At 48.8% G+C, this 25,003-nt stretch overlaps 1 protein-coding gene across 4 annotated transcripts in view; it reads left to right on the top strand.

Annotated features, from left to right (window-relative positions):
* SRGAP3 (SLIT-ROBO Rho GTPase activating protein 3) overlaps nucleotides 1-25,003 on the top strand; it is a 126,815-nt gene that overhangs the window by 60,352 nt on the left and 41,460 nt on the right. For all 4 annotated transcript variants that reach the window (XM_055708445.1, XM_055708442.1, XM_055708444.1 and 1 more), the window contains exons 2-5: nucleotides 1,998-2,190; nucleotides 6,867-7,029; nucleotides 18,726-18,788; nucleotides 24,500-24,685. In XM_055708445.1, the coding sequence (XP_055564420.1) occupies nucleotides 1,998-2,190; nucleotides 6,867-7,029; nucleotides 18,726-18,788; nucleotides 24,500-24,685 (605 nt within the window). The remainder of the gene's footprint in view (nucleotides 1-1,997; nucleotides 2,191-6,866; nucleotides 7,030-18,725; nucleotides 18,789-24,499; nucleotides 24,686-25,003) is intronic.

Below are 25,003 nucleotides of genomic sequence, written 5' to 3'. Positions count from 1 at the left end.
AGGCCAGCAGCGAATGGCACTTCTGTGGGAGGTGGGGAGGGGACAGGGTGGGTTGGAGCCTCTCCGAGGTGCATTTGTGTGTGCTGCTCCGGCCCTGTCGAGCCCCGTCCTGTGGTGAAGGGAGCAGGAGTGCTGCTGGGCTCCTGCTGCCAGGCTTCTCCGCTGCCTTTTTTGGCTAGGTATGCCTTGTAAGTGTATCTTGTTGGGGTCCATCAGCTACAGGTGACCAAAGTGAGAAATGTATACTCAATCACAAACCTTAGGGAAAGACAAAGAATATGTTGTTTGTTATGGATTGTTTATAAAAATGTTCGTAGCATTAAAAAGGCTGTTCCTGTTGGGCTAAAATGGCTGCAAGTGCTGTGCCGGCTCAGCAGAGTGCGTTTCTGTGCACTGTTTTCATTGCGGGGGGGAGAAAGCAGGGTTTCTCGTGGTGAGCTTGTGCAGTCGTACGCTGTTGCTGAAGCTGACCTGCTCGGCTGAGGTGTCTGGCTGGCTGCCTGCTGCAGATGGGGTGTGCGGGGCTGGGGGGCTGCTCTCCCCTCCACCCCTTGGGGTCTGGGGACAGGCAGTCACGGCACGGACCCATTTCGTCATCTGACCCCTGCGATTCTGGCTTCTCTGACCCCTTCGCTGTGCAGCTGCCCCTGCTCAGTCCAATTATTCTCACTGCATATTTTTTTTTTTTCTACCATCTAGTCTCATTTTTGCCTCCCGTTTCCAGCCGGGCACACCGCCTCCCCGCCAGGCAGAGCCCAGCTGCAGCTCCTGCAGGATCGAGCCTCCCCTGCGCAGGCTGCCTCGCTGCAGAGAGCTGCTGAAGACCTTCCCCGTGGCCGGGGAGCGGTTTGGAAGGTGTGTTTCCATTGCACCCCTTGCACGGGTGCTGCGCTACTCTGCCTGCAGAGAGGGCGAGGGGTCTGACAGAGCGTTGCCTTCCCAGTGCTTGCCTGTCTTCCCAGGATAAGCGTTGGGGATTTGCAGCAGGCTGTGTTATGTGCGAAGGGGCAGCTGGAAAAAGTGACGCTGGCCTTTTACCACGGGAGAGAAGAATCCTCAAAACGAGGTTGATGAAGGTGAAAAACACAGCTCTGATGTGTAAAGAGGAGAAACGTTAAACCAGTCTTCCAATAATTTGCATGTGCTGGACAGGATTAGTGTGTCTGAGGTGATCGGCTACGGCGGTGCTGGATAAGGCTCACACTGGAGAGGTCTCCGCCGCTTCTGGGATGGCTGTTCCTTGCAGGGTGCAGGCAGCAGCAGCAGGAGCCCTGGCAATGCTGGGGCAGAGATGGGGGCTGCCCAGGGCTCCGTCCCCTCTTGTCCTCCGAGCACCCAAGCCCCTCTGTGGCAAAGGCTACGGGAGTTGTAGTGTGTGTGTCACAGTGTCTGAGGGGCTTTATGAGAAAGCAAAAAAACCCAACCTGGAACAGATAAAGTCTGTGGTGTTTTGTGAGCTGGAATTCGGAGGGTGTGAGACTTTGTAAGCCTTTGAGCCAAAGACGAGTTTGATTTGCCAGTTAAGCCAGCAGCACTGTGGGGACGTGGGTGAGACGAGTATGCATTTACAGTGCTGGCTGCCTTCAGGCCACTGTCAGCTGTTCGGTGGGTATTCATGTGATTACTTATCAAGAAATAATATGTTAGTTTATATGCATAGAACACAGGATTTCAGGGAGTACTAGATAATCTCTAGTATAATTTTCAAGTTTCAAAAAGGCACTTGAAAAGCGCTGAGGGTTGGTCTCTGTGTACTTACACAGCTGTTTATTTTGACAAAGAACAAGGTTTTGGGACTGGTGAATGAAATTTTTCAGCTTTTGCTTGGAAAAAAAAGTAATCTGTTGACTTTAGCAAGCCTTGAATTAAACCTGAGGCTTGTGAGGGAGCCTGCTCTAGCAGGGCCTGTCCGATTTGCTCTGAGACATGAAAGGACAACCGTCCCGGACGGAGTTTGTTGATGACATTGTATTTTCTTCTCTCTCGTGTCCATGCAGAAATCCGAACTCAGCTGGTCGAGCAGTTCAAATGTCTGGAGCAGCAATCAGAGTCACGCCTGCAACTGCTGCAGGACCTGCAGGAGTTCTTCCGCAGGAAGGCTGAGATTGAGCTGGAGTACTCCAGGAGCCTGGAGAAACTGGCTGAACGATTCTCCTCCAAGATACGCAGCTCCAGAGAGCACCAGTTCAAGTAAGCAGGTGTTTCCAGGGGCAAAATGGTGCAAAATGATGGGCCAGAGACTGCCTCAAACACTAGAGGTTTGTTTGTAGCTGTGCAGTCCAAAAGGGGGGTAAACTAAACAGCATCAGTGGTGACCTTGTCTGTCTTGTCACTGTGCAGGGTTCATAAAAAGAACTAGAAATGTTTTTTTCCAAGACTTTCACCCACAGCATTGCTGACCTGTGCTACCCAAATTAGACTTGCTTTGCACTCTTTGAACAATACAATGAGAATATGAATCAGGAACTAGGAAGGAGTCAAGCCCTTCGATTTTTTTATGTATTTATTTAAGAGGCTTGAATTCAGCCACTGACTTGATTGTGCAGATAACAGTAGGCCTGTTTTATAAACCCTGGTTTCTGTATGTGGTCCAATCCTTAGAAGTCAGTGCTTCATGCTGCACACAGATCTGCTCTACAGGCTCAGACTTGGAAGCAGTTTTTGGAAATCCAATTTGCTGCAGTTTTTAAAAATGAACTGTATATGTTTTCTGTGTACACACCCGTACAGTGTTGAAGCTAGGCAAATCCACAGTGGAAATATTTTGAAACAAAGCTTTGAAATAGGAAGTATGAACTGGCTGCTGGAATTGTGTGAAACTCAAACTGATGATGAAAATTGTAAAAACCATGAATGTGCGATTATGCACAAGTTCTCAAAAGCAGCCTCTTTTCAATTTAACCACACTGTCAAGCTTGGTTAAAACGAAAAAGATCTGAAAAAAATCCAAAAGCCAAACTCAAGGCAGAATTTGAGTCTGGAGGTGACTGTTTTGCAGTGAGGATATGTAGCTCGTGCTGGCTGGCAGCTGTGACTTCAAGGCTCCTGTGAATGCCACTGTCCCATCGCTGTTGGAGGAGCTGGTCCCTGCTCCCCGGGCGTGCTCGAGTGTGCCCACTCGGAGGTGTCAGGCTGGGCTCTGCAGGACAATGCTCGGTGCTTTCATGTGTGTTGGTAGCTCTCAGGATTTTCCTCTATGATGCTTATTGCATTCCTTGCCACAGCCAGCTCTCCCCGGCAGTTTCTCGGGGCACGGGGTCCTGTGGCAGCATGAGTGGTGCCACTGAGATGTGGCCAGTGGTGTCTGTGCCCCGAGGACCGTGTGGCAGCACCTGCAGTGTGGAGGCAGATGCTCCTTCTGGCTGCTCGCCCGTGCAGCACATCAGCTGAAGCTCACCTTTGCCTACCCTGGCCATAGTGTTTGTCTCTTCTTCTGACAGCTGTGTCCGTGAAACAGTCTCTCAGCTGGGATTATGCTCTTTGCTCAAGATGAGCTAGTGTCATTTGATTCAACGGCCAAAGACCACAGCTGCTGTTTAGCTTCTTTCCCAGAAAATGGAGGGTTTTGTCTGCCTGATGCCCTTAGCCTTGCTAGCCCCTGGCTCTTTACAGTCTTCGTCTCTCTCTAACCCCTTATGATCTTTTTCCTGTTCCAGCTGCAAGAGCAGTGATTCTGCTGTTACACTACTAAATCCTATTTATTCCATATTACTAAATCCCATTTAATCTGTTTAGTCGGTCTCTTTGGTGAGCAAAGCTTTTACTGTTGTCTTAAGCAAAAGTCTGCTGAAAATGAATTGCCATTCAATTGCTAGCTGTTCTTCTTGCATCTGACTAGCAAGTCAGTTGTGTGGTGCTGGGCGCTGCTGTGCCATGCATTGGGGATAACTGTTGTGGGGAAGGAGTTGGCCAGTATGGGCTTGGGAAGGTGCTCTTGTTTAAAGATGGAGCCACAAAGGCTTGTCGGGGGGTGGGTGCCTGTTCCATCAGCTGAGAGCAGTATTATGGCACTGCCAGTGCTTATTGTGTTTGCAATATTAGAAGGGTGGTGGTGTGCAGGTGACAGTGCTTCTTCCCCTTTATGAAACACCTGGGTGTGAGTGCCTGGTGGTTTGTGATGGTATTGATGGTGTTAATAGGGGCAGCTTCATTTCACTGCACACCACTGCCGAGTCCTCACTGTCTCACTCCATGTTGAGACTCCCTTAAAATATTATTCTTCCAGACTGCTTTGTACCTGCCCTTTATTAGATTCATCTGCGCTGCTTCCCCAGCTTCCCCATGAATGTAATTATTCTGATGAGGCTTTTGACATTCTTAAGAAATGCGGTGTCTTCAGCTCTTCCTTTGTCCCTGCACAGCCACGTGCAGCAGGCTGTGCCCAGCCCTTCATGGTGGTAAATGCCACGGTGCTGCTGCTGGGCTGTTCATGGTCATTCCAGGTGATTCCAGACTCATTCATGCTTTTATATGTGGTTTTGTCTGTATGTGCACACGGAGATTTTATGGAGTCACCATGCTTTCCTCCCCAGGGCTCAGGGGTGAGGTGCGCTGCCCGCCCCGGTGCCATGGGCAAGGACATCTCGGATGAGGAGGAGTATGTGTCTGAAGGCTTCAGCTGCACAGCGTAGCTGTAGCGGGCATGGGGTAGCTTTCTGGTTGCAGGACTTTAGGGAGAGACAGTCTTGTTTGAGCACAGGGGAGCTGAGGCCGTGTTGCCAGTGCTGTTGGTGCGTGCAGGCTGCCAAGCCTGGGTGAAGCAGCGGGCACTCCCTGGGCAGCTGGTATGTGTCTTTAGGTGCTGGGGAGGGAGAAGCCTCTGGGGCTTGGATGTGTCCATCAGGCATGGCTGTCGGCACACGGGGAGACCTGCCCAGGCAGGGTGGTGTCAGGGGAGGTTCTGGAACCAGCATGTCTTGCAGGAAAGCATTGGTTTGGCCAGGGAAAGCAGCATAGGTGAAATGTTGGAGCACATCACTTGGCTGCCTTGTTTAGAGGATCTATCCCAAAGTGTCTCAGTTGGACAGTGTGAAATGTTTTGTTTGTTATATAATTTCTGGGAATTTTGATTCCCTTTTGATTAATTTGCCATTAGTGCTAAAAGCAATACATGGAGAGCAATGCATGCTTCTTTTAGTGTTGAGATGGAATGTATCAAAATTAGTTAAGCTCTAATCAAGTGTGAAACGTTTGCTGAAATTTCTCTCAAAAGAAAGTTTTTCTGACCACCCCTGGCTTCTAGGCAAGTCAGGGTCTTGGGATGCCCCTCTGCAGGGTCTCGCCCCATGGAGCCGGGTAGGGACAAGCTTGCTCTGAGGATGCTGCATGGCTTGTAGGGGCTCTTCAGGCCACTTGCCCCATGCCTGGTGCCGCTCAGGGCAATCTCTTTGTTGACTGCAGCGTGAGTTGGATTAAGACTGTCGTGAATATTCAGCGTATGTGAATGTATTCATATTGTGCACAGACACTTTGTGGTAACGTTGGATGCAAAACATTTTCTCCAGCACTGTTTAGTGGACTAAATGCGGTACAACAGATTGTGTGGCAAATGGGCTCTTTCTGGAATATGGGAGCGACAGCTGTATTAATAGCACAGAGTGGAAAAAAGAAGCAGAACTGTCTCATTTGCCGAGTGTTGAAGGGATTGCCAGGGATGTCTCTTCTCCTGTACCATCTTCCAGAGCACCCAGTTTGGGAAGGGTCTGGTTGGGAGTCTGATTTGGCTCTTGTGCTGCCATACGTCCCTGTGGGAAGCACTTGAACAGCTGAAAGAAACTCTGAAAGAGGTTCCTGGAGACTGGAGCAGGGCCACAGATGGGTTCCCAGCCCAGCTAGGGCAGAGGACTGGCTCTTGCCTTGTCTCTAGCTGACTTGCACTTTCCAGGTCCTTCAGAGCTGTTGCCCGGAGCATCTGCACTGTATGACTGTAATATTGCTAATTGACCTTCTTCAGACCACACTTTTTTAAAGCATAGGTATGGAGCAGCGGACCAGAAACCATGCTTGGTGCCCCAAGACATCAAGGTAGAGCAGAGAAACTAAGCTGTGTAGGGCAGATTGTATGCAAAGGTCCATGTATACCTGTGAAGCACAGGGCTGTGCCCAGGGTCAGCGTCAGAGCATGCATCTGCACAGAAAGCCTCTGTCCTGCCACCGGCAGCTCTGGGAGGCTGGTAAGTAAGGACAAACCCTCGTGCATAATATTTAGACTGGGAGCTTCTGTGTTGGCAGAGATGCCGAAGCACCTTTCCTGCATGAAAGAGGAGGTCCTGCTGTGGTCGGCTGGCGGGCAAGTAGCCGTGTGTCTGAGCACAGGCTGTCTGCTGGGTCAGAGCAGCAGCTGTGGGCCAGCAGCAGGACCTGCACCAGTGACCCTGTGGTATCCACAAAAAGGATGTGGCTCTGAGTGGCTGGAGAGTCTGTGGTGTGCTGGTTGGCTCTGCTGCAGAGCTGCACCGCTGCCCTGGGCGGCTGTGGCCTGGGCACAGGGAGGCAAAGGGCGGCAGCAGCAGGAGATGCTGTGGCCGGGTGTCATCATCGCAGGTGGATGGGGCCAGCGCTGTCAGAGCAGTCTGGCAGGAGAGGCTGTAGTGCTCAATGGCTGTGTGCTGGAGGGGTGGGCTGGCTCCGACAGCCATGCTGAGGGGCCACCAGGTGCTTGGCTGGATGCTGCAGCGGTTGCTGGGGAGGGGAGGCAGCCAAGAGGAGCTCACACTTTGGGGGCACGATGGACTCTAGCAGGTCTATGCAGTGGAGGAAGGCAATGCTAATAGACTGATAGTGTTTGTTTGAAAATTACATCCCTTTCTGACTTGTTCACTTGACCTTTTTGATTTTTTTGTTTCTTGTTCCCCCCAATTCCCTAGGAAAGATCAGCATCTACTTTCCCCTGTGAACTGCTGGTACCTGGTTCTGACACAGACGCGGCGAGAGAGTAGAGATCACGCTACCCTGAATGACATCTTCATGAACAACGTCATCGTTCGGCTGTCACAAATCAGTGAGGATGTCATCAGGCTCTTTAAAAAGGTAACCAAAGCAGTTATGGTGAGTTCTGCTCAGTGAGGATCCATCCTTGCATTTTAGTCTAAAATAGGAGCTCATTGTGGACTTCTACACAACTGTGCCCTCCCAAAAGTCAGTAGAGAGGTACAAAAAAAACATCGCTGTTAAAATGCAGAGAAAAGTAGCAGGACTTTCTAGAAAGTAAACATCACATCTCAGTGTGAAAACTCCAGAGGTGTTTGAACTCTGGACAGTGACAATGCAAAACCGTGGTAAGGCAGGCCAAGTAAAATTCTCCAACTTGCTAAAGACACAAAGTGAACAAAAACTTCTCCAAAATCATGAGAAAGCAGTGTGCTGCAGGATGTGAAGGGGAATAGGTGAGTGAGGTGCAAAAATGCTCTGAGGTAACAGCCAAAGGCCAGCTGGCTGCTTTATCTTGGTACTCGTTATGGAAAAGCTTAGACTAGAGATTTTCTTGTGGCGGGTGGTGGCGTTGCCAGCCTGAGGAACCTTATCCAACTGAATTGTCATTAGATGTTGCAGAGCAAATCTGTACAAGGGACTATCACTTAAGTCTTTCCAGATAATATTTATCCAAGAATATTAAAGAAACAGAGATATAAAACTGTCAAGTGAGTAGCAGTGAGTGTGACCTGGTGCTTAAACTGGCGTCAGTGCCAGAGAAATGAAAGGTGGAAAATGTGATGACTTTTTTTAAAGACTCCTGGAGGGTTTCAGAGAACAGATCAGCAGTTTGACTTAAAAAACAGACTTGCTGGTTGAAACTGTAGTAGAGACCAGAATGACAGGCATGTAGGCAGATACAAGAGAGGAGTCAGCATGGCTTTCTGAAGAGTCACGCCTCAGAAATCTAGTGGAGGTATTTCCAGGAGCAGTGATCATGTGTGTAAGTTGGCACAGTACCTTTGGTGTCTTGTAGGCTTTGGAAAAGGTCCCTTGCTGAAATTCTTGAAGAAAAGAAGCTGCTGAAGAATAAGGAGTGGTTGTTGTCTGGATTAATGACTGGTGAAAAGGAAGGGAACAAAAGAAAGGAGAATTTCAATAGAGTTCCAAGTAAATTATTTGGAAAAAGGATAAGTAGTAAGATGACGAAGTCTGCTAGTGATTTATAACGAAATTAAAAAAAAATGTCAAAGACTTGCAGGAATCTTGTGTCCAGGTGGACCAGGACTCTGCAGTTGAAAATGAAGGGGGAGTGTGTAATGTGGTACGAGCAGGAAGGGTCACAGCAGTTTGTAGGTATTGAGTGGGAGTAAGGACCTCGTTGTGCCTGCTAATGTAAGCCATGGGTGGTCAGCAGGCACTGGGCAGGAAGAGACGGTACAAAGGAAAAACATCCTTAATACTATCTATATTATATTACATTTGTAATATTATGGGTAATGCTACCTATGTAGCTAATGCTACCATGCTTTTGAAAGCCAGGTGTGTAACCTGAGTCCTTGTGCAGCTGGACAGATGTGAAGCCCGGCTCTGCAGGGGACACAGCGTCACAGCATGGGTGTGCTCAGTGGCATCGCTGACCCTTTTCTTCCACCTCTGGGCATTTGCTAATGGCTGCCCTCAGGGATACCGTGGACCTTTCGCCTGGCTGTATGGCTCCTACGTTTTGCTTGTTTTCAACAGGGGTGGCTGGAGAACAGCAGTGAGTGAGTGGGTGAGCCCACTGGGATGGCTGCTTCTCCAAACAGGAGAAGGGCTCTCCAAGCAGTGGTTATCTTGAAATTTTAGCCCAGCTGGAGAGTAAATTTGATGTGATATTTTTATGGCTATTTTCCTCTAGTTTATAGATCTGAACTAGAAATTAAACTGCAAGGTCAGGATTATATTTGCTGATCTGATGTGGGACATCATCCCTTTTCCTGTCCTTCTGGCCTCCAGAAATTGGACAATGTTGGGATGTGTCAGTTCACTTGTAAGTCTGTCTCAAAATCTCCCTCCCATTTGCATTTTACTCTGAACCCTCTTTTGAGATTTATATTAAAGACTGTCCTTCTGGTTAGCATTCCTAGGTCTGCAAAATGGTATGTCTCACTTTGAACCATATGATGACAAATCCAGTCAGTGCTCAAACAAGGACATAAACAGAGTGTTTGAAGTGTTCAGGGTTTTTTGGTGGTTTGTGTTTTTTATTTTTTTGTAGCAGGTCAATCCTCGGCCAGGACAAGATGATAAAGTATTTAATCATTCAGCAGAATTATTTCTTTGTGTTTGCTTTTCCTCAGTCCCTCCCCCTCTCCCTTCCTCCTCTTTTTTGAATTTAAATTTCAACTTTTAAGGCACAACACTTACAGAAATTCTTGCTCCTTGTTTCTCCCTCCCCTGTCTTCTTCCAGGAGAGGTGAAGTAGCCCTGACTCCATCTGCAGCCTGCAGAAGCCAGCACCTGCTTTTAATCAAAGGGGGCTTTACAACAATAGGGTTGCGATCTGTGATTTCACTCGCATTTGTCCCTTGAGGTTTAAATTGTAGCAGAACTCACTGTCCCAGAAAATAATGCTCAGATAGATCATAGGAAAAGCTTATCTTATGTCATCATTCGCCCTTAATGTGGATAGGGAGGCTGTCTCATCTGAGGATATTCAGGTTGTTTGTTTTTGTTAACCTATTGCACCCTGTGCCCAAAAGAGGTCTGGGGCTGTGCCTCCCGCTTGGCAGCAGTGTTTGGCGAGAAGCCCGAGGCACACGTGTGGGAACGTGAGCATCCTGGTAAAAGGCTTTAGGACACCCAGGCCAGCCTTGCAGCTGGCACAAGACTGCTCAGAGGAGGGATCTTCCACTATTTTAGCTGATCTGGTTTTGGGTATGATGAGTAAAATGCTTGAATCTCTGCTCCTGGGGAGACTGTACTCTACAGGACCATTCAGCAAATAAACAGGCTCCAGAAGGGTTAAAGACATCTGCAGTTGTGCTTCAGCTGTTTGGTTTTGTTGTAGATTGCTCTTTGATGGTAAATTAGGGTAACTTTTTTTTTTTTTCCAGAGATGTCACTTTTAATTCCTTCAATCTAGAATTTATTAATGGGTTGTGACGTGCTGTGGGTACAGGGAGGAACTGCAAGGTTTTGTGTTTCATTATGTAAATGTAAACAATCTCAGCGAAGAAGCAGGGACAAAATATCTGGGGTATGAGGATGCGCATAACTAAGAAGCGAGTGCGGTGGTAATCTGTCGAGACAGACTGGGTGCTGAGCTGCTTCTCCCCTCTGCTTCCCTGGATGTGCTTGGCAGCAGTGGGGATCGTTCATCGGTAAATTGGGGCGTTGTGTTTTGTGCATCTCCACCAAAGTGTTTTGCCCTCCTGCTGACCAGCAGCGCATGGTCCCTGGGGTTTGGCTGTGCATCGCTCAGGCACACCTACGGCTGCGGCTGGTGGGGATTGGGCCTTAGTGTCTGAGTTGAAGACATTTAACAGAGCCAGCTCCACATCTGACCTTGGCTCAGCTGAGGGCAGGGATGGCTTGCACGGGCCCTCAGCAGCAGGGCTTATGGGAGGTGCAAGCTGAATCTCAGAGGTAGAGGAGAAGTGAGGTTACATTTCTTGAATCATTGGCAAATCTGTTGTGGTGGGCTGGGGTCCCTGCTGTGGCTGCGTTTGGTGACAGGACAGCTTTGTGGCTGCTGCTCTGAACTGCAGTGGTGCCCGAGGCTGGTGCACTGCTCCCAGGGAAGCCGTGCCCTCTCCGCCACAGAGGGGCTTGTATCTCTCCTGCGGCGGGAGCTGTGGCTTGTGGCTCAGCTATAAGGCTGGTGACGCTTGGGTCGGGGAGTTTGCCATCTTCTGCTAGTGGATTGCTTCTTTTTGGCTTAATTGGTGGCATTTTGTTACCTTTGAAAGTGAGAAGGAGGAGATTGCAACCCCTCCTCTCATGGTCCATTTCTTTTTAATATCCCCAATGGTTGTGTGATGGGGAAGAGCAGGCTGCAGCCCTCGGGGAGTCCAGCTGAACTGCAAGGTGCAGAAGTCGGCAGGGGACTTGGCAAGGGCTGGCTCCTTGGGACGGTGATGATAGTGTTTGGGCTTTTGGTGAGGTTTGGTGGGGTGGAAATCGGATACTTCCTGCAGCCAAGATTTTAAACTCCACTCTGAAGATTTTAACACAGAACCAAAGAGACTTTATCAAGCCAGCCAGGTGTTATGTTGATAAGATCAATGCGCATCGCTGAACTTGGTGGACCCACTTTGGTTGTCCATAGGCATTGCGGGTAACATACATCCAGTGTCTGAGCCAATCGTTCGGCTCAGCAGACTCAAAAAGGAGAAACTTGATGTATTTAGGGGAATAGCATGTTAGCTGTGAAACATTATTGGTCAAAGGTATGCATGTTTGTTGAGGGAGGAGAAGTTGTTAGTAAAGTGGTCCTGAGATGCAGAAATAGCCTGGAATCCCAGGAGAACAGATAACTAGAATAAGCTGAAAAAAATCAGTATTGAAAATTTTTAAAAATGAAACTGTAGGCCCTAAGTCATAGTTTGAAAAACCCCAGCAAATCCAAGAAAGGAAATGGGTAAAGCTTGTAATGAAAATACAAAAGAAGAGATGGGGATTGAATTCCTGAAATTGGCAGATAGAGGAATTAAATACAGAAGCAACAACTTTTAAATAAGAAGCATGTGTTTCTGTAAAATATATGCAACAGTGCCTTTAATACGCACATACAGTTATGTGCATATTGAGTATGTAAGCATATTTTTGTGACTATGGGTGTTAGTAATTTGGTAATAAAGTCGTGTATATGATCATATATAGGCAAATGTTAAGTGATGCGCGTAAGGAAAAGCAACTTTCCAACTTGGGTGTACTAAATTTGGGATGGCATGGTAGGGTTAAAATACCAGGCTCCAAGCATGCCATCTTAGCGCTCACTAGCAGTCAAAAAATAAGTCAAGTTAGGAATTGATGGGAACAGAGCAGAAAACACCGTTAATCCCCTGCAAATCCATGGCACGCTTGCATCTCAAATCCTGTTGTTTTTCTTTCCGCTCCTTCCCTCCCAACACATACACACTGCCTCTGTGCTTGGTGGCATCGAGGGACAGAGCACCTCTGTGTTATGACACTTGTGTTGATACTGCATGAGGTGCGCTGGGCTGGGGTCAGGCAGCAGCAGTGGATTTGTGGTGTAAGGGTGCAGTACTGCAAGACCAGCACTGCGGGTGATGCGAGGAGTCTGGCTGGCACAACCTGGCCCCTTGGGGCACAGAAGGCATCTTCTAGGGATAGGAGCTGGTGGGGAGTTGCTTTGCTCTGTGACAGTGCCATGTCCCCCAGGACTGTCACGGGTAGTGCAGATTTAGGAGCAGAGACTCCTGAGGACTCTGACAAGAAGAAACCTGCCTGTCTGCAGGAGAGTCTATAGGCGGTCTTGGCATCGCTTGTGTTTAAGCATGGTGATGGATGTCAGTTCAGCAATCCACAGCCCCTTTGTTGGCCTTTCAGGTATTTTTGAATTGTGTCCAAAGGAATCCCAATTATAACTGTGGAAACTTGTCTCCTTCTTGAATAGCTGCAGAAAATATGCGCTGAACTGTGGGATTCATCCGAAGGTGGTCTCAGGGCAGAACATGGATTGATGCTTGTAATTCGTATTTGTGAAGGCAGGAACCACTCACAAAATGTAAGCCAAGTCCGGATTTGGACTTTGATAATTCTTTTGTTACAAAATGGGCAGTTGTTCCCATCCAGTGATGTGTTTTCTTTTTTTCCCATTCCTTTTCTGTCCTTCCCTGGCCTTGCTTTGTGACCCTCTAATCTGAAGCCACGATATATATATGGCAATTTTCATAAGTGAGAGTTTGCTGGAGCCTGGAGACCCAAGACCAACACCTTTCATTAGCGATACCAAAGCTGGGGGCTGTGTTGCTGATGGCTGTTACAGTGAAGGAGAAGCCCGTGGGGATATTAAATGTGTCCCAGCATTTTTATAAAAAGACCCAATAATGATACCATTTACTTGTTGCACTGGCTGGTTATAGTTATGGTGACAGAGGGCCATTGTTCTCCAGTGGGTACAGCTTCTTGCTGCACAGAAACTGCTGTTCTCCAGAGCAGGGTAATAAATTTCTGCAGAGAGATTTTTGAGTCGGGCACAATGTCATCTGGAAGCCAGGAGCTGTGTATCCAGGCTGAGAGAGAAACATGAATCTTTGCCATGGTGTTGCTAGAGAGGTGGTCATGGGCACCTTTGGGGTACGTGGCCAGCATGGTTAAAAATGGGCCAAGAAGTCCTCATGTCACCTGCTCTGAACCTCTTGGTACAAGACATGAGAGATGGGTTGCTGCTGCTTCTCCTTCAGATTTCTGCCGTGTATTTGCGTTGGTTGTCTGGACTCATATGGGGAGATGGGTGTGTCTGAAATGCCCTCTGGTCTGTGCTACTGCCTGCCTTGGCTGGGCGAGTTTCAGCTCTCCTGGTTCCTCGCAGCGCGCACGGGTAGCTCCGCTGCAGGCAGGACATGGCAGATGCCAGGCTGCGGCCAGTCGGTGCTGGGACAACCTTTGTTATTTCTCTTCTCCTTCTGTTTGCCTTGGCATGCTGGGTCGCACAGTTGATGCCCAAGATGTTTTTCATCAGAAAAGCATCCACAGGCGCCGGGAGCGGCAGGCCAAGCCAGGGGAAGCTTTCTGAGCGCAGCCTGCTTTGAAGAGCCCAGGAGCAGGGTGCTGTTCCGAGCGGCTCTGGGTGGCTTGGTTTTGGTGGTGGCTCAGCCTGCAGCTCCTCCTCGCAGTCTGCCATGGTGTCACACACGACTTGAAAGGTGGTGGTTTGAGTGGGAGTACGGAGCTGCAGGAGCTCAGGAGTAGAAATCGGGTTTGACTCTCCAGCTCTTCCTGATTCTTCAGCATGGCTCCCACTGGGACTGGCTCTGGAGGTGGGCTGCGATTTAGAATCACAGAATCAGTTAGGCTGGAAAAGACATCAGGTCCAACCATTAACCAGCACGGCCAAGTCCACCACTAACCCACGTCCCTAAGTACCGCATCTACGTGTTTTTTAAACACCTTCAGGGATGGTGACCCCACCACCTCCCTGGGCAGCCTCTTCCAGTGCTTGACCACCCTTTCAATAAATAAATTTTTCCTGATATCCAATCTAAATCTCTCCTGGCACAACTTGAGGTCGTTTCCTCCTGTCCTACTGCTTGTTACCTGGGAGAAGAGACCTACAAGGGAGAGATTTTTTGATTCCCCCTACTCGCTGTCAGGCCTTGACACTGACATTGAGGTAGATGTGGTAGGCTGAGCTTGGGTCGGAAATGTGAGATGCAGGGAGCATGTGGCCTCTGTGGTATTGTCTCCTCTTTCCCAGCAGAAGCTTTCCGGGGAAATGTAGGACCCGGAGATGGAATGCTGCTTGCTTGAGTTGAGGAATGGTGCCCTGTCACCAAGTACTGCAGAGCTGTGCAGATGTTTAAGGGTATTGCAGAGCTTCTGCGAAGAGGTGCTGCGGTGGAGACCTGCAGGTAGGTTGGGGAGCTCCGTGGGCAGCGCAGGGGACCAGCGTCCTCTACCCAACCATCCCTGGTGTGCAGCTTAGCCTGTGCGGCTGAAATGAACAGCCAGCCTCCCTGCCTGCTCTGGCAGGCTGGTGAGCCTTGCTAATGAGTAGAGGAAGAAAACTCAATTGTGCAAATTTCCCTGGAGCTTCCAGCGTGAGTTGCATTCCTGGCGCAGGAGGAGGTGATCAAGGCAAGTGTGTTAATGTTGCTAATAGGCAGGGAATAAATGGAGATGCTAAGATACGTCACTGCAGAGATCTGGCTTGATCTGTTGTCAGACTGAGTCTCTGTCACCATGAAATCTTGCAGCACGTCCTCCTGGCAGAGGCACAACCTGGGCGAGGGACACACCGCTGGCCCCCCTGGGCCGAGCAGGTTTCTCCCCTTTTACCTCCCCTGCTGTGGCAGAAGGAAAGAAGTTTGCTGCTTCTTCAAAGTATGGAATACAGGAAATTACATGTTTGAGACAGAGCATTGCTATGTCCGAAATAACTGTGCTGCATTATTGCCTAGTGTGAGATTTAATTACGTTCCATGACAGTGAATTTAATTATGCCCCATACTGCAGTATCCTGGATGGAGATTTAATGAAGAAGTGGTGTCCAGAAGGGAGTTTTGTCTTTAAAATAAGCATTCTTTGTTGCCAGTAGTCTGTGTTGCTTCTTCCGCTTACTTTGCAGAGGCAGGAATTCTCATAAACCTACTAGGCTGAAGCTGTTGCAATCCCAGCAAGCAACTGTGTTTTTTAGTAGGACTGGGAGGCGTAAAACAAGCAGCTAAATTGGAGCTTGGGTTTTGCGGATGGTACCAAGGAACTCGGATGACATTTTGGCATTGTCTCCTGTAAGCACACAAATGTAATTTCCCTGTTAAAAAAAGGGGAGGCAGCAAACGCGGAGAAGAGGCGAGTCCTTCAGCTTCTCACCTGCCTGCGTTCAAAAGAGGCGCCAGCATCACGAGGTTGGACACTGCCCTCTTGGATGGATGCTGGGGGACTTGACGGTGCTGGAGACCATTTTGGTCTCCACCAGCAGGATGCAGGGTGTTTGGTTTAGGGTGTCTGTAAAGCAAATGGGTCTTTAAATGTCTTATCCACCTGTGGTCCTGCTGTGTCAGTGTAACTCAGGGGAATGCTGCTGACCACTGAGCCATTTTTTTGTTGCTCTATTTAGGAGTCTAAAATTAGGTTTGAAAATTAACGGCTTTGTGGGCTTCCCCCCTGCTGCACAGGAACCCTGGAGCAGAGGCGAGAGCTGCAGCTGGGTCTGGGCCATGGCTGCCCCACAAGCCTGTCCTCCCTCGGCCGGGGGGCTCGGTGCGGCACCCGGGCTGTGTGTGGCAGCAGGGTCACCCTGGAGGGGTTATGCACGGCTCTGAGCTCCTGCCGGCTGGGGACATCTGGGCTCCGAGACCCCCGCTTGCAGACCCTGACTTTAATAACTCGCGTTCTGGAGGGATACATGCTTTTAATAGCTTTCTGGCTTGTTAGCAAGCCACAGTGAGGTTTGCGAGACCAGCTGACAACTGCCTGTGTTGGCAGGGTGGGGAGGAGGACCGGGGTTTCCAGCAGAGGTTCCCAGGTGGTGGGGGGTACTTAGCACCTTCTGGTACTCAGCATCTCCTTGGCACCTCATGCATGGTGGAATGGGAGCAGTGTGCATCAGTTGTGCTTCTGAAGATGAAAACTTTTCATCTATGTAGGTTGTCCAGCTAGCTTTAATTAGAAGACCTCTCTGTGTCGTGGGCTTCTTCAGCCATCCAGCCAAGAAGCTGACAGGATGTTTTCCCTGACTGTGTGCACAAATTCATGGAGTTATTTGAGGAAATCTGAAAGAAGCTGCTCAGGTTTTTTTGGTTTGGTGGTTTGTTTTTGGTGTGTGTGGGTTTTTTTGTTTGGTTTTTTTTTTTTTTTTTTTTTGAGGGGGTGTCTATACTTAAACACATCTTCAAGCTATAATAACTGTTTCCTAGCCAAGAAAGTTCCACAGACAGATTTGGCGTGTAATTACAAGGGAGGCAGGAAAGCAGTGCATGCATATCTACGGTAGCATCCAACCACTGGATTTCTGAGTGGGAGCGACTTGATCTGCAGCCAAGCTGAAACGTTCAGTGGCTCGCCGAGCTGCAGCTCTCCCGTGAAATGCCGCGTTCATGCTGTGGGAGGTAGGCAACTGGATCCGCTTCATCCTGCCTGGCAGGGAAGCTGCAAACAAACTGGTGACAGGATTTCAGCAGACAGGGGGGTGGAGGGAGGAAGATGCCATGAGTTTTCACACTCGCGGTGAGCTTTCCCCTAAGCTCGCTGAACTTTGGCTGTTGCGGTGGTGAAATCGGAAACTTTATTATATAACGATGGTGTTGCTGTTTCGTAATAAAATGTCCATTTTGAGAGGTACTTTGGTCCACTCACGTGGGAATAGTTAAAAGGAGCTACTGAAGACAAATTGGGGAGCGTGGGTCATGGTCAGGGTAAACCTAAAAGGTGAAGGGCTGGGGCTGGGAAGCCCTGGTAATCTTTGCTCTGAAGTATGAAAGTTGATTGGAAGTTGCAAGTCCAGCAGCGGGTGTCTTTAATGAATCTGTTAAATCGAGGCAGACGGACAGGTGATACTGTATGCCTGGAGAATGCAAATCTAAGCGATTTGTGTACTCACAGGTGTTTATTGTATAATGTGAGTTAGGGTAGCTAATGTAGCACTAGCACAGCCAGCTCAGTGTGGAGAATGCAGCGGCCGCTCACCCACATCCAGTAATGCAGGTTTTGTTGAAAAATAGGCAGTCAAGCTGTAAAACGCTACCAGCTATGGAGCGGGCCCAGCTTCTGTGCACTCTGCCAGGCTTAATGTGAAACAAGTCCCCAGAATGGGGGGGCGGGCGTTACATGTCAGGTCCACACAGTGAGTTGGCTACGGGCTGGAGGTAAATCCTGCCAGTGGAAAGGCAAAGCAATATTGTCTGTAATTCTAGATTAATCCCTGTCTGTTTGCAGGGTAAATAAATTGCGTGATATTCTTCATCATGGTCTCTGAAACCCAGGTTGGGTGATCCATGGACAAACATCGACCTCAAACAAAAATGCAGCAATTCTGAAATAGCATGAGGATTTACTGTACTGAATGTGTTCATGTTTATAATCACGCATTTTATTTTGTTAAGGATTTGTAGAAAATTAAAGGAAATCAAAATACCAGTTTACTTTTAAACTTCATTGTCACAGGCAGATTGGAAGAGGCAGTCATCTGTATTTTGTGTTAATGTTTAGAAATGGAAAAAACGGAGCCCAGATGTGGATTGGCAGCCCTGTTGATGATGTCTTTTCAGCTCCTGGAGCAGGAAGGATCTTAGACAGGATTTCTGAAGTGGTGCACATAAGGCCCCTGGGGCATTTCTCATGCTGCGGGGCCGTTTTGTTTTCTAAAATAATACCCAGAATTAAAAAGTACGTGGTTTTGTTAACTGCACTGCAGAGCGAAGAATGGCAAGTCTCGCCTTCAGTAGGGGAGCCAGGAGAGGTCACATCTCTGAGGGGCAGAAGGTATTTGAGAGGGGCATTACCAGAAGCTGGTTGTGCTGCCAAGGTCCACCCCCTCCATTGTCAGCTGAAGGGAGGAAAGAAAAGCCTCACAGGTCTGTGAGAGATTGCTGTGGTTTTGCTGTCTGCAGGATGGGTGTGAAAGGCTCTGCTGGGATTAACAGGGTCCGCTTGGGGACGGGGTGGACGTGCTGGGGACAAGTACTTCTGGCTTGGCCAGGATGAGGTTGGCCACTCGGTTTAAGAAAAGAAGAGAACAGTTCACTGCTTCCCTGTCCTACCAGCTTGCCAGTGTCCCCAGCCTTTGTCCCTTTTCCTGGCACCATGGTGTCCTGTACTAGTACTCTGGCAGCACAGGGCGCCTTCAGCGTACCTTTGATCAGCTAGTCAGGGGGAGAAAACCTGTCACCTTGTTTCTTCTTCCTGAGATTGAACCGGGCATTTGTAGGGATCCCATTCCCTCTTTCCATGCCTCCTGCCTATTTCTGGAGTTTGAAGCCCTTTGAGTGGTGTGAGGTCCTCTGGAGCCACGGTGCACTGGGGGTGTTCCAAGCAAGGAGTATTTGGAAGTCATACAGTTTTACTCTTCCCTCCAAAATAGTTTTTCCTTTCAAACTGCACGTTGTGAGTGTAATGGAGTCTCAACTCTTCTTTTTGTCTTCCAGAGTAAAGAGATTGGCTTACAGATGCATGAAGAACTCCTGAAAGTCACCAACGAGCTTTACACGGTGAGTAATGAGCTGATCCTACCCATGCCTAGCCTGTGCAGCAAGGGGAGCGCAAGCAACATCATTTGTTACAACAAAATGCCCATTCAACGTGGCAGTGACTTGCGGAGGCTTGCTCTCCGTCCTGCCATCCCGTGGTGCAGCCTGTTCATTCCTCTTGTGTTTGTGAGGAACCTTTCACTCGTCACAGGTGTTGACGGCAGCAGAGGAAGATCTCCCGGTGGCCCTGCTGTGAGGGGCTGCTGCGGCCACACCGTGCCCTCTCGGCAGCTTCACTGCAGCATCAATGGAGTTGTTTTGGGCATGATCCAGGGTGATGCCTGGTGGCAGTAATGCTCTCACCTGCTAGGCTCCTATGCTGTGTTGCCTTTAGGCCCCTTTCAGCTTTCTCCTGGCTGGTGCTTTCTGCCAGGCACTAATGGCCCGGCAGCTGTGCTCCGTGTTGGCAGCTAATTTGTGGCTGAAACCTGACTCGCTTCTCTGAGGCTGGTGGCCTGTGGATGATGGCTGAACATGACCCGCTGCTGAGGAACACATAAAACTTTTAGCTTGTGTGTTACCAGCTTCATCTCCCTGCTCCAAGGAGCACTTTGGTTGCCGAGCTGTCTCTGTGCCTCCAGGTGAAATCCTACACTGCTATTCAGAAGTTGCTCTTCAAGCAGGTTTTCATAGTTGGGCAGTAAAAGTCTTTGTGTTGCTTGTCTTTTGCCCTGTAGCAATTGGATTTGTTTTTTGGTATTTTATTTGAAGTTTAGTATCAACAAAGCAATATAAAGTCAGTCTTATGTTGGAAAATTGAGGCGATGTATTTGCTTTCTTTGGTTGCATCTGTTACTGGTACATAAATAACACTGCAGTAAGTTTATTCCTAAACAATTATTTTATTCCATCTTTTTGAAAAATAGGCCTAAACAACAGAGCATGAATGATACTATTTGAAATTTCTGCCATAAATTTTCTCTTAACAGGTTTGTTTCTGCATTGGTTGTTGAAGGATTCATTTTTTGTGAGACCTGCAGTGTGGGTGGACAGCCAGATTGGATTAAAAAGCCTGTGTGAGATTTGGGAGTGTGCTGTTGATGGTTGAATGTTACAAGCTGTGTTAGTGGTGGTGGCTAATTAAGATTAATTACAACAGCAGCATGACAGATGCAAAACAAGGAAAGGCTAACAAGGGCTGGGCTGACCTTAATACCTGTGGGCCGGTCTACCCAGAACCCAAACACGGGACAGGAGCATCACCTGAGGGATGTGGATAGATCAGCTTGAGGATCAGAAGCATGCTGAGGTCTGAAGCACATGCAGTTGGCCAAGGAAGAGCATAGAGACTGTGGCAGAATTTCACTGGAGCTGAGCTTTCCCCCCATTCACAGCTTTGCTCCCCCACGCTGAGCACAATGTATCTCAATGGCAAAACAGACTGGAAATGTGTTTTCTTTGAACTGACCTTGCTGCCAAGATAACAAACTGATAACATCATCCGGCTGGGAAGGAGCAGGGAAGAGGCAACGCTTTTCAGGCATGATGATGAAACATGAAGAAAAAGCAGGTCCGGTTGGGCAAACAAGATCACCTTAAATCTGTTCAGTGCAAGCCAGATCCTCTCTAGTCAGTAGTTTTGTCCTTGAGACATCAGGTAGAACAGGCTTAATTGCGTGCTTGGCATGCAGGTTGGTCCAGCATGCTGGTGGCGTTCTGGGACATCTTCGGGCCTTCATTGCGACGTGTTGGGTATCCAAGGAGTAGCACATTCAGTAGCTGTGGCTGTTGACAGAATCAGATACGGAATAGGGACCCCTGGCCCAAGGGACACCAAGCTGTGCCTTGTAAAACGTCATTTGTCTGCTGTCAGCGCAAGGAAGCTGTTTATTTTGCCTATGGCCAAGCCCTGTATCCATCGTACATGTGCCCTGGCTAGGCTAGGCTGTTTTTTAAGCTTTTCAAGAGGGGAATTCTGTGCACTGTGTGGAAACAATATAATTTTTACAGGCTTCTCGGGCACCCACCATCTGAAACTTAAGCCAAAATAACTAGATTGATTTTAATTCAGCCTTGTTGAAGTTCTGATGCAAGTCACCCTGTGAACTTTCTGTGTGGAAAGAACTAAACCCCCAAACCATGCTGATTTTAATTAAAAAGGAAGTAGATGAATTTCATTCTGAAATAGGAGTTGCTTGTGAACAGTTTTGCACAGAAAAAATTTAGCTGTGAAATAAAACCAGCTTCATGCTTTGATTCCTGCGTGCAGACTCCAGCAGACAGCTAGCAGGTTGGAGTCCGTAAAGTCGGAGGTTCTCTGTTGCTTTGCTCACTGGTCCCTTTCTGTATTGTATGCATCCCTGTCTGAAGAAGTCAGGCCACAATTAGGGTAGGAAAGCCAGAGCACCATTCTGGTAGCGCTTTCTATTTCGTACGTGTGTGGCACTGACAGCGCGCGGTTTGGTGTGTGGGCTGTTTGCCGTAATGCAGGGACACGGCTGTAGCTGACGGCAGCACGATGGAGTCCATAGAAGTGCTGTGATTTGAACTGGTGCCATTGTTTGTCACGAGGTATTATGGAAGAGGATTAATAACTGTGAAATTAATTGTATTGATTAGAATAGTATCTACAGATGCATTGCCCAGGTTAAACATAATGGCAATAATCATTCCCTGTGTAGCAGTGGCTGGAGGCAGCTCTCCCTTTCCGTGGGGAGCGCTGCAGGGGGAGGCTGTCCCTCCATGGCGGGTGTTTTCTGTCAGTACCAGCTCTAGAAGTCACTGACTATCCCGTGGTAGAAACGCGTTGATACGTTGCTCTGTGTCACTCTGTAGAAGTCCTCTGAAAAGGGCATGTTTGCTTTCACGCTCCCTTGGAAGACCCGGGAGGTGGAGGTGAGCCCATGTCGGTCGATGGATTTGTCCCTTTCTCAGACCTGGCGCTGTGGTTGTCCCTTAGGCTAAGCCATAGGCTGCATCCAGGGAGGAGGGGGCTGGGGTCTTCAGCAGGCTTTCACCTATGGCCGTGCTCATCTCTGCTTCACCCTGTGTGCTGGGCTTGTATTTTGGTCTCCTTGACTTCAGGAGGGCCTGAGCCTGTGCTTAATGTGGGTCACCCAGTTTTGGTCTGGTTTCTCTGGTGGATCAGAACCTTAATGATGGGCTGCTTAGAAATATAAAGCACTTCTAGCTGAAGACAGCAAACACTGCCATTTACAGCTGGTATTTTGGTAATGGCCTTTACCCAGAACGTGTTATTAATATTGGAAGACACAACTTGTGTTGTTAAATAACTAATGAGCGTTGGGATGTATTTTTCTTCATCTATTGCAACTAATTAACTTATTTGCAGAAAAGATCCCAGGGATGCAGCTGTGGCAGTTTTTCCGTATGACACAGTAGCGTAAGACAGGGACAGTGTGACTCAATTGCAAGCACCAAGAAGGCACGGATCAAAGGGCTGATGGTGCGGTGCAGGTAGTTCCCATTCAAAATTAAATTAAGGCAGATACTAAACCAAACAGAAAATATCCCCTGAATTTCCAAGAGCTGTGTGGCATGGCAGCTGGTGAGGAACGTGGTCAGCACAGTGAGCTGTTTAAAGCACGTTTCAGCAACATGTATGCTGGAGTTTGGGGAAGATACTTTAATGGAAATTAGGTCCTTTGTGCTTTGTTAAAGAGACTTTCAGAGGACTTTTAAACCTGGTTCCTGTGTTACCTTTTCAGGTTCAAGCAGGGACAAAATACAGAGGAGGAGAAAGGACCTTTGTTAAGGAAGGTTTCTCCAGTCATTAGCAAATAAGTCAGTAAGAGCCTGTGCAAAGAAAGGTACCAGATCGCAGTGGGGCTGGGTACCCCCCTTGCAGCACCCTGCCCTGCACTCTGGCTGCTGAGGTGTCGTGTGTGTCCCCCCCCCCCCCCCCCCCTTGCAGCTGCGGGACCCACTGGGGTCAGTGGGAAAAGGGGTGATGGCAACGTGTCCCCAGGCTGGCGGCAGAGCGGTGTAGCTGTGGGTGGACAGAGAGTACCGATGAGTTGTGCTGAAGTCTTTCTGGTTAGGTAACTGTCTCATAACGTTTAGATTTCACAAAAATAAAGCAGTTTGGACCACTGTTTAATTGTTGGGGTTTGCTGCTGCGTTGTGTTAGAGGCTTTCTGGGTGCTGGAGAAACCTCTCTCATTGCTGCCTGACTGCACTGAAGCGCAGGACACTTCTTTTTCACGTTTCCCCCAGAAAGATGGAGACAGCAAAGATGAGGAGTACTCATTGAAGCCCTCTAGTCTTTCTTCTTAGGAAAACCCCAGAAACTAACTGTTCTGTGTGTGTCCTGTGGCATTCACTGCAGAAACTGCAGTTTGAAATATGTGTCTTGGATCTATGTTAGAATTTGCAGGATTTTTAAATAAAGAAGCTCAGAAACAAGGCACAAGCAGTTGCTTAAAATTGTAACTCCCAGCGATGGCACATTTGGGTTGATGCTTCGATGCGGCATTTGGAGCTCATTTGCAGCTGACGCTTGTGCTTGGCAAGAGGAGACATCATATGTTTCAGCTTAACCTCATCCAAGTTAAACACTCCTGGTTCCTGCTGATGACTGCAGCTCAGGAAAACCCTGTATTTTCTTCATTAAGGCTTATGCAAAGTTACTCTGCTTCTGTGGGTTCCTTCTCCTTTTTAACCTGTGGCCTTGAGGCAATCCTGTCCCAGTGCTGTTGCCAGTGGTACCTGGGCACTGTGCGTGAGGCTGATCTTCAGTGAGAAGTCAGGCATCTCCAGCCTTGTCAAGACAATGCGGAATACAACGTCCAAATCCTGAAGGGAGATGATGAAAGGGGACAACGTGACTAAAGGCATAAAGAGAGAAGAGCAGATGTGCTCCTCTTGCCAGCTCCATTAAAATGATCGCAGTGTGCCCTTTGGGCTTTTGTATCTGAAAGGAAAGGCTGTGGTAGAAGTTTTGCCTGCAGGAGTTTTCCTGGCAGTAGATCAGCCTCCTCTATCCAGAGTCACTGGTGGTGATCTGGAACTTAGAGGGCTCGGTGCTGCTGCAGTCTGCGCTGACGCTGCTTACCCACAGCAGCAAGAGGAGAATTAACTGGTGATAGGAGACAAACTGCATTTCTGCTTGGAAAGCACAGCTCCACCACCTTGCAGGTGAGATGTGCTGTCAGGATGGTACAGCAGGGGTTATGCTGATGGGTTTGCTTAGCAAGTGCAAGTGTGGGAACAGAGTGGTCTGGTCAAAAGTGACTTCAGGTTGACTTTGACCTCACAGTCTCTCGTCATGGAGACGCTTATCTCAGCTGCAAAGCACTGGAAGTTATGTCTCTTTTCCCTGTAGGCAGAAGGCGCACAGTGCTCTTTGAACACAGGTGTGTGCTGGAGGCACATCCTAGCCTGTCCCTGCAACAGGGACTGCATGGGGATAGTGGTACTTAGACTGGTTCTATGCCATTTTGAAATAGGGCTAGTGATGGCATTAATTTTATAAAGTCATAGAAATGTTTGGGTTGGAAGGGACCTTGAAGATTAGTTCCACCCCCCCTGCCATGGGCAGGGGCACTTAGGGGCTTTTCCTTCCCACTTTGTTGTCGCTTCATGCCATAGTAGCCTCAGACAGCCCTGGCACAGCTGAGGCTGCTCCACGCTGCCCGTGGCTGTCATCTTCTTGTGCACTGATGCTTCATGTGGCCATTGGGCAGGGTGCTCACAAACTTCTCTTTCCTCAGGTGATGAAGACCTACCACATGTATCATGCAGAAAGCATCAGTGCTGAGAGCAAGCTGAAGGAGGCAGAGAAGCAGGAGGAAAAGCAGTTCAACAAGTCGGGGGACATCAGCGTGAACCTTCTGCGGCATGAGGACAGACCTCAGCGGCGCAGCTCTGTCAAGAAGATTGAGAAAATGAAGGAGAAGGTGGGTGAGAGGGAAGGATGGGGAGCCAGGCTGGGGGCTTGGCTCCAGCCCTCCCTGCTTCTGTGCTGCTGCTCCCCTGTCTGTGGAAGGGCTTAGGGAGGATGTCGACCTGTGTGCTTGTGCTTTGCTGAAGGGCAGGCTGAGGCGGCCATGATGAGCCTCTTTGCTGCTTCCTGGCTGTGGAGGCGTGCCAAAACTAGCTGCTAGCGAGGATTTGCTTCAAAATCAGGCTGGCACTGCTCAACAACAAATGGGGATGGGGGACATAAGGCAGCGCAGCCTTTGGAGGGGGTGGTGGACCCGCACGGGAGCCACATG

Source organism: Falco cherrug, chromosome 4 (genome assembly GCF_023634085.1).
Source record: "Falco cherrug isolate bFalChe1 chromosome 4, bFalChe1.pri, whole genome shotgun sequence".
Lineage (NCBI taxonomy): Eukaryota > Metazoa > Chordata > Aves > Falconiformes > Falconidae > Falco > Falco cherrug.
Note: the sequence above shows the minus strand (reverse complement) of the source record. Positions and strands in the feature narration are given on the sequence as shown.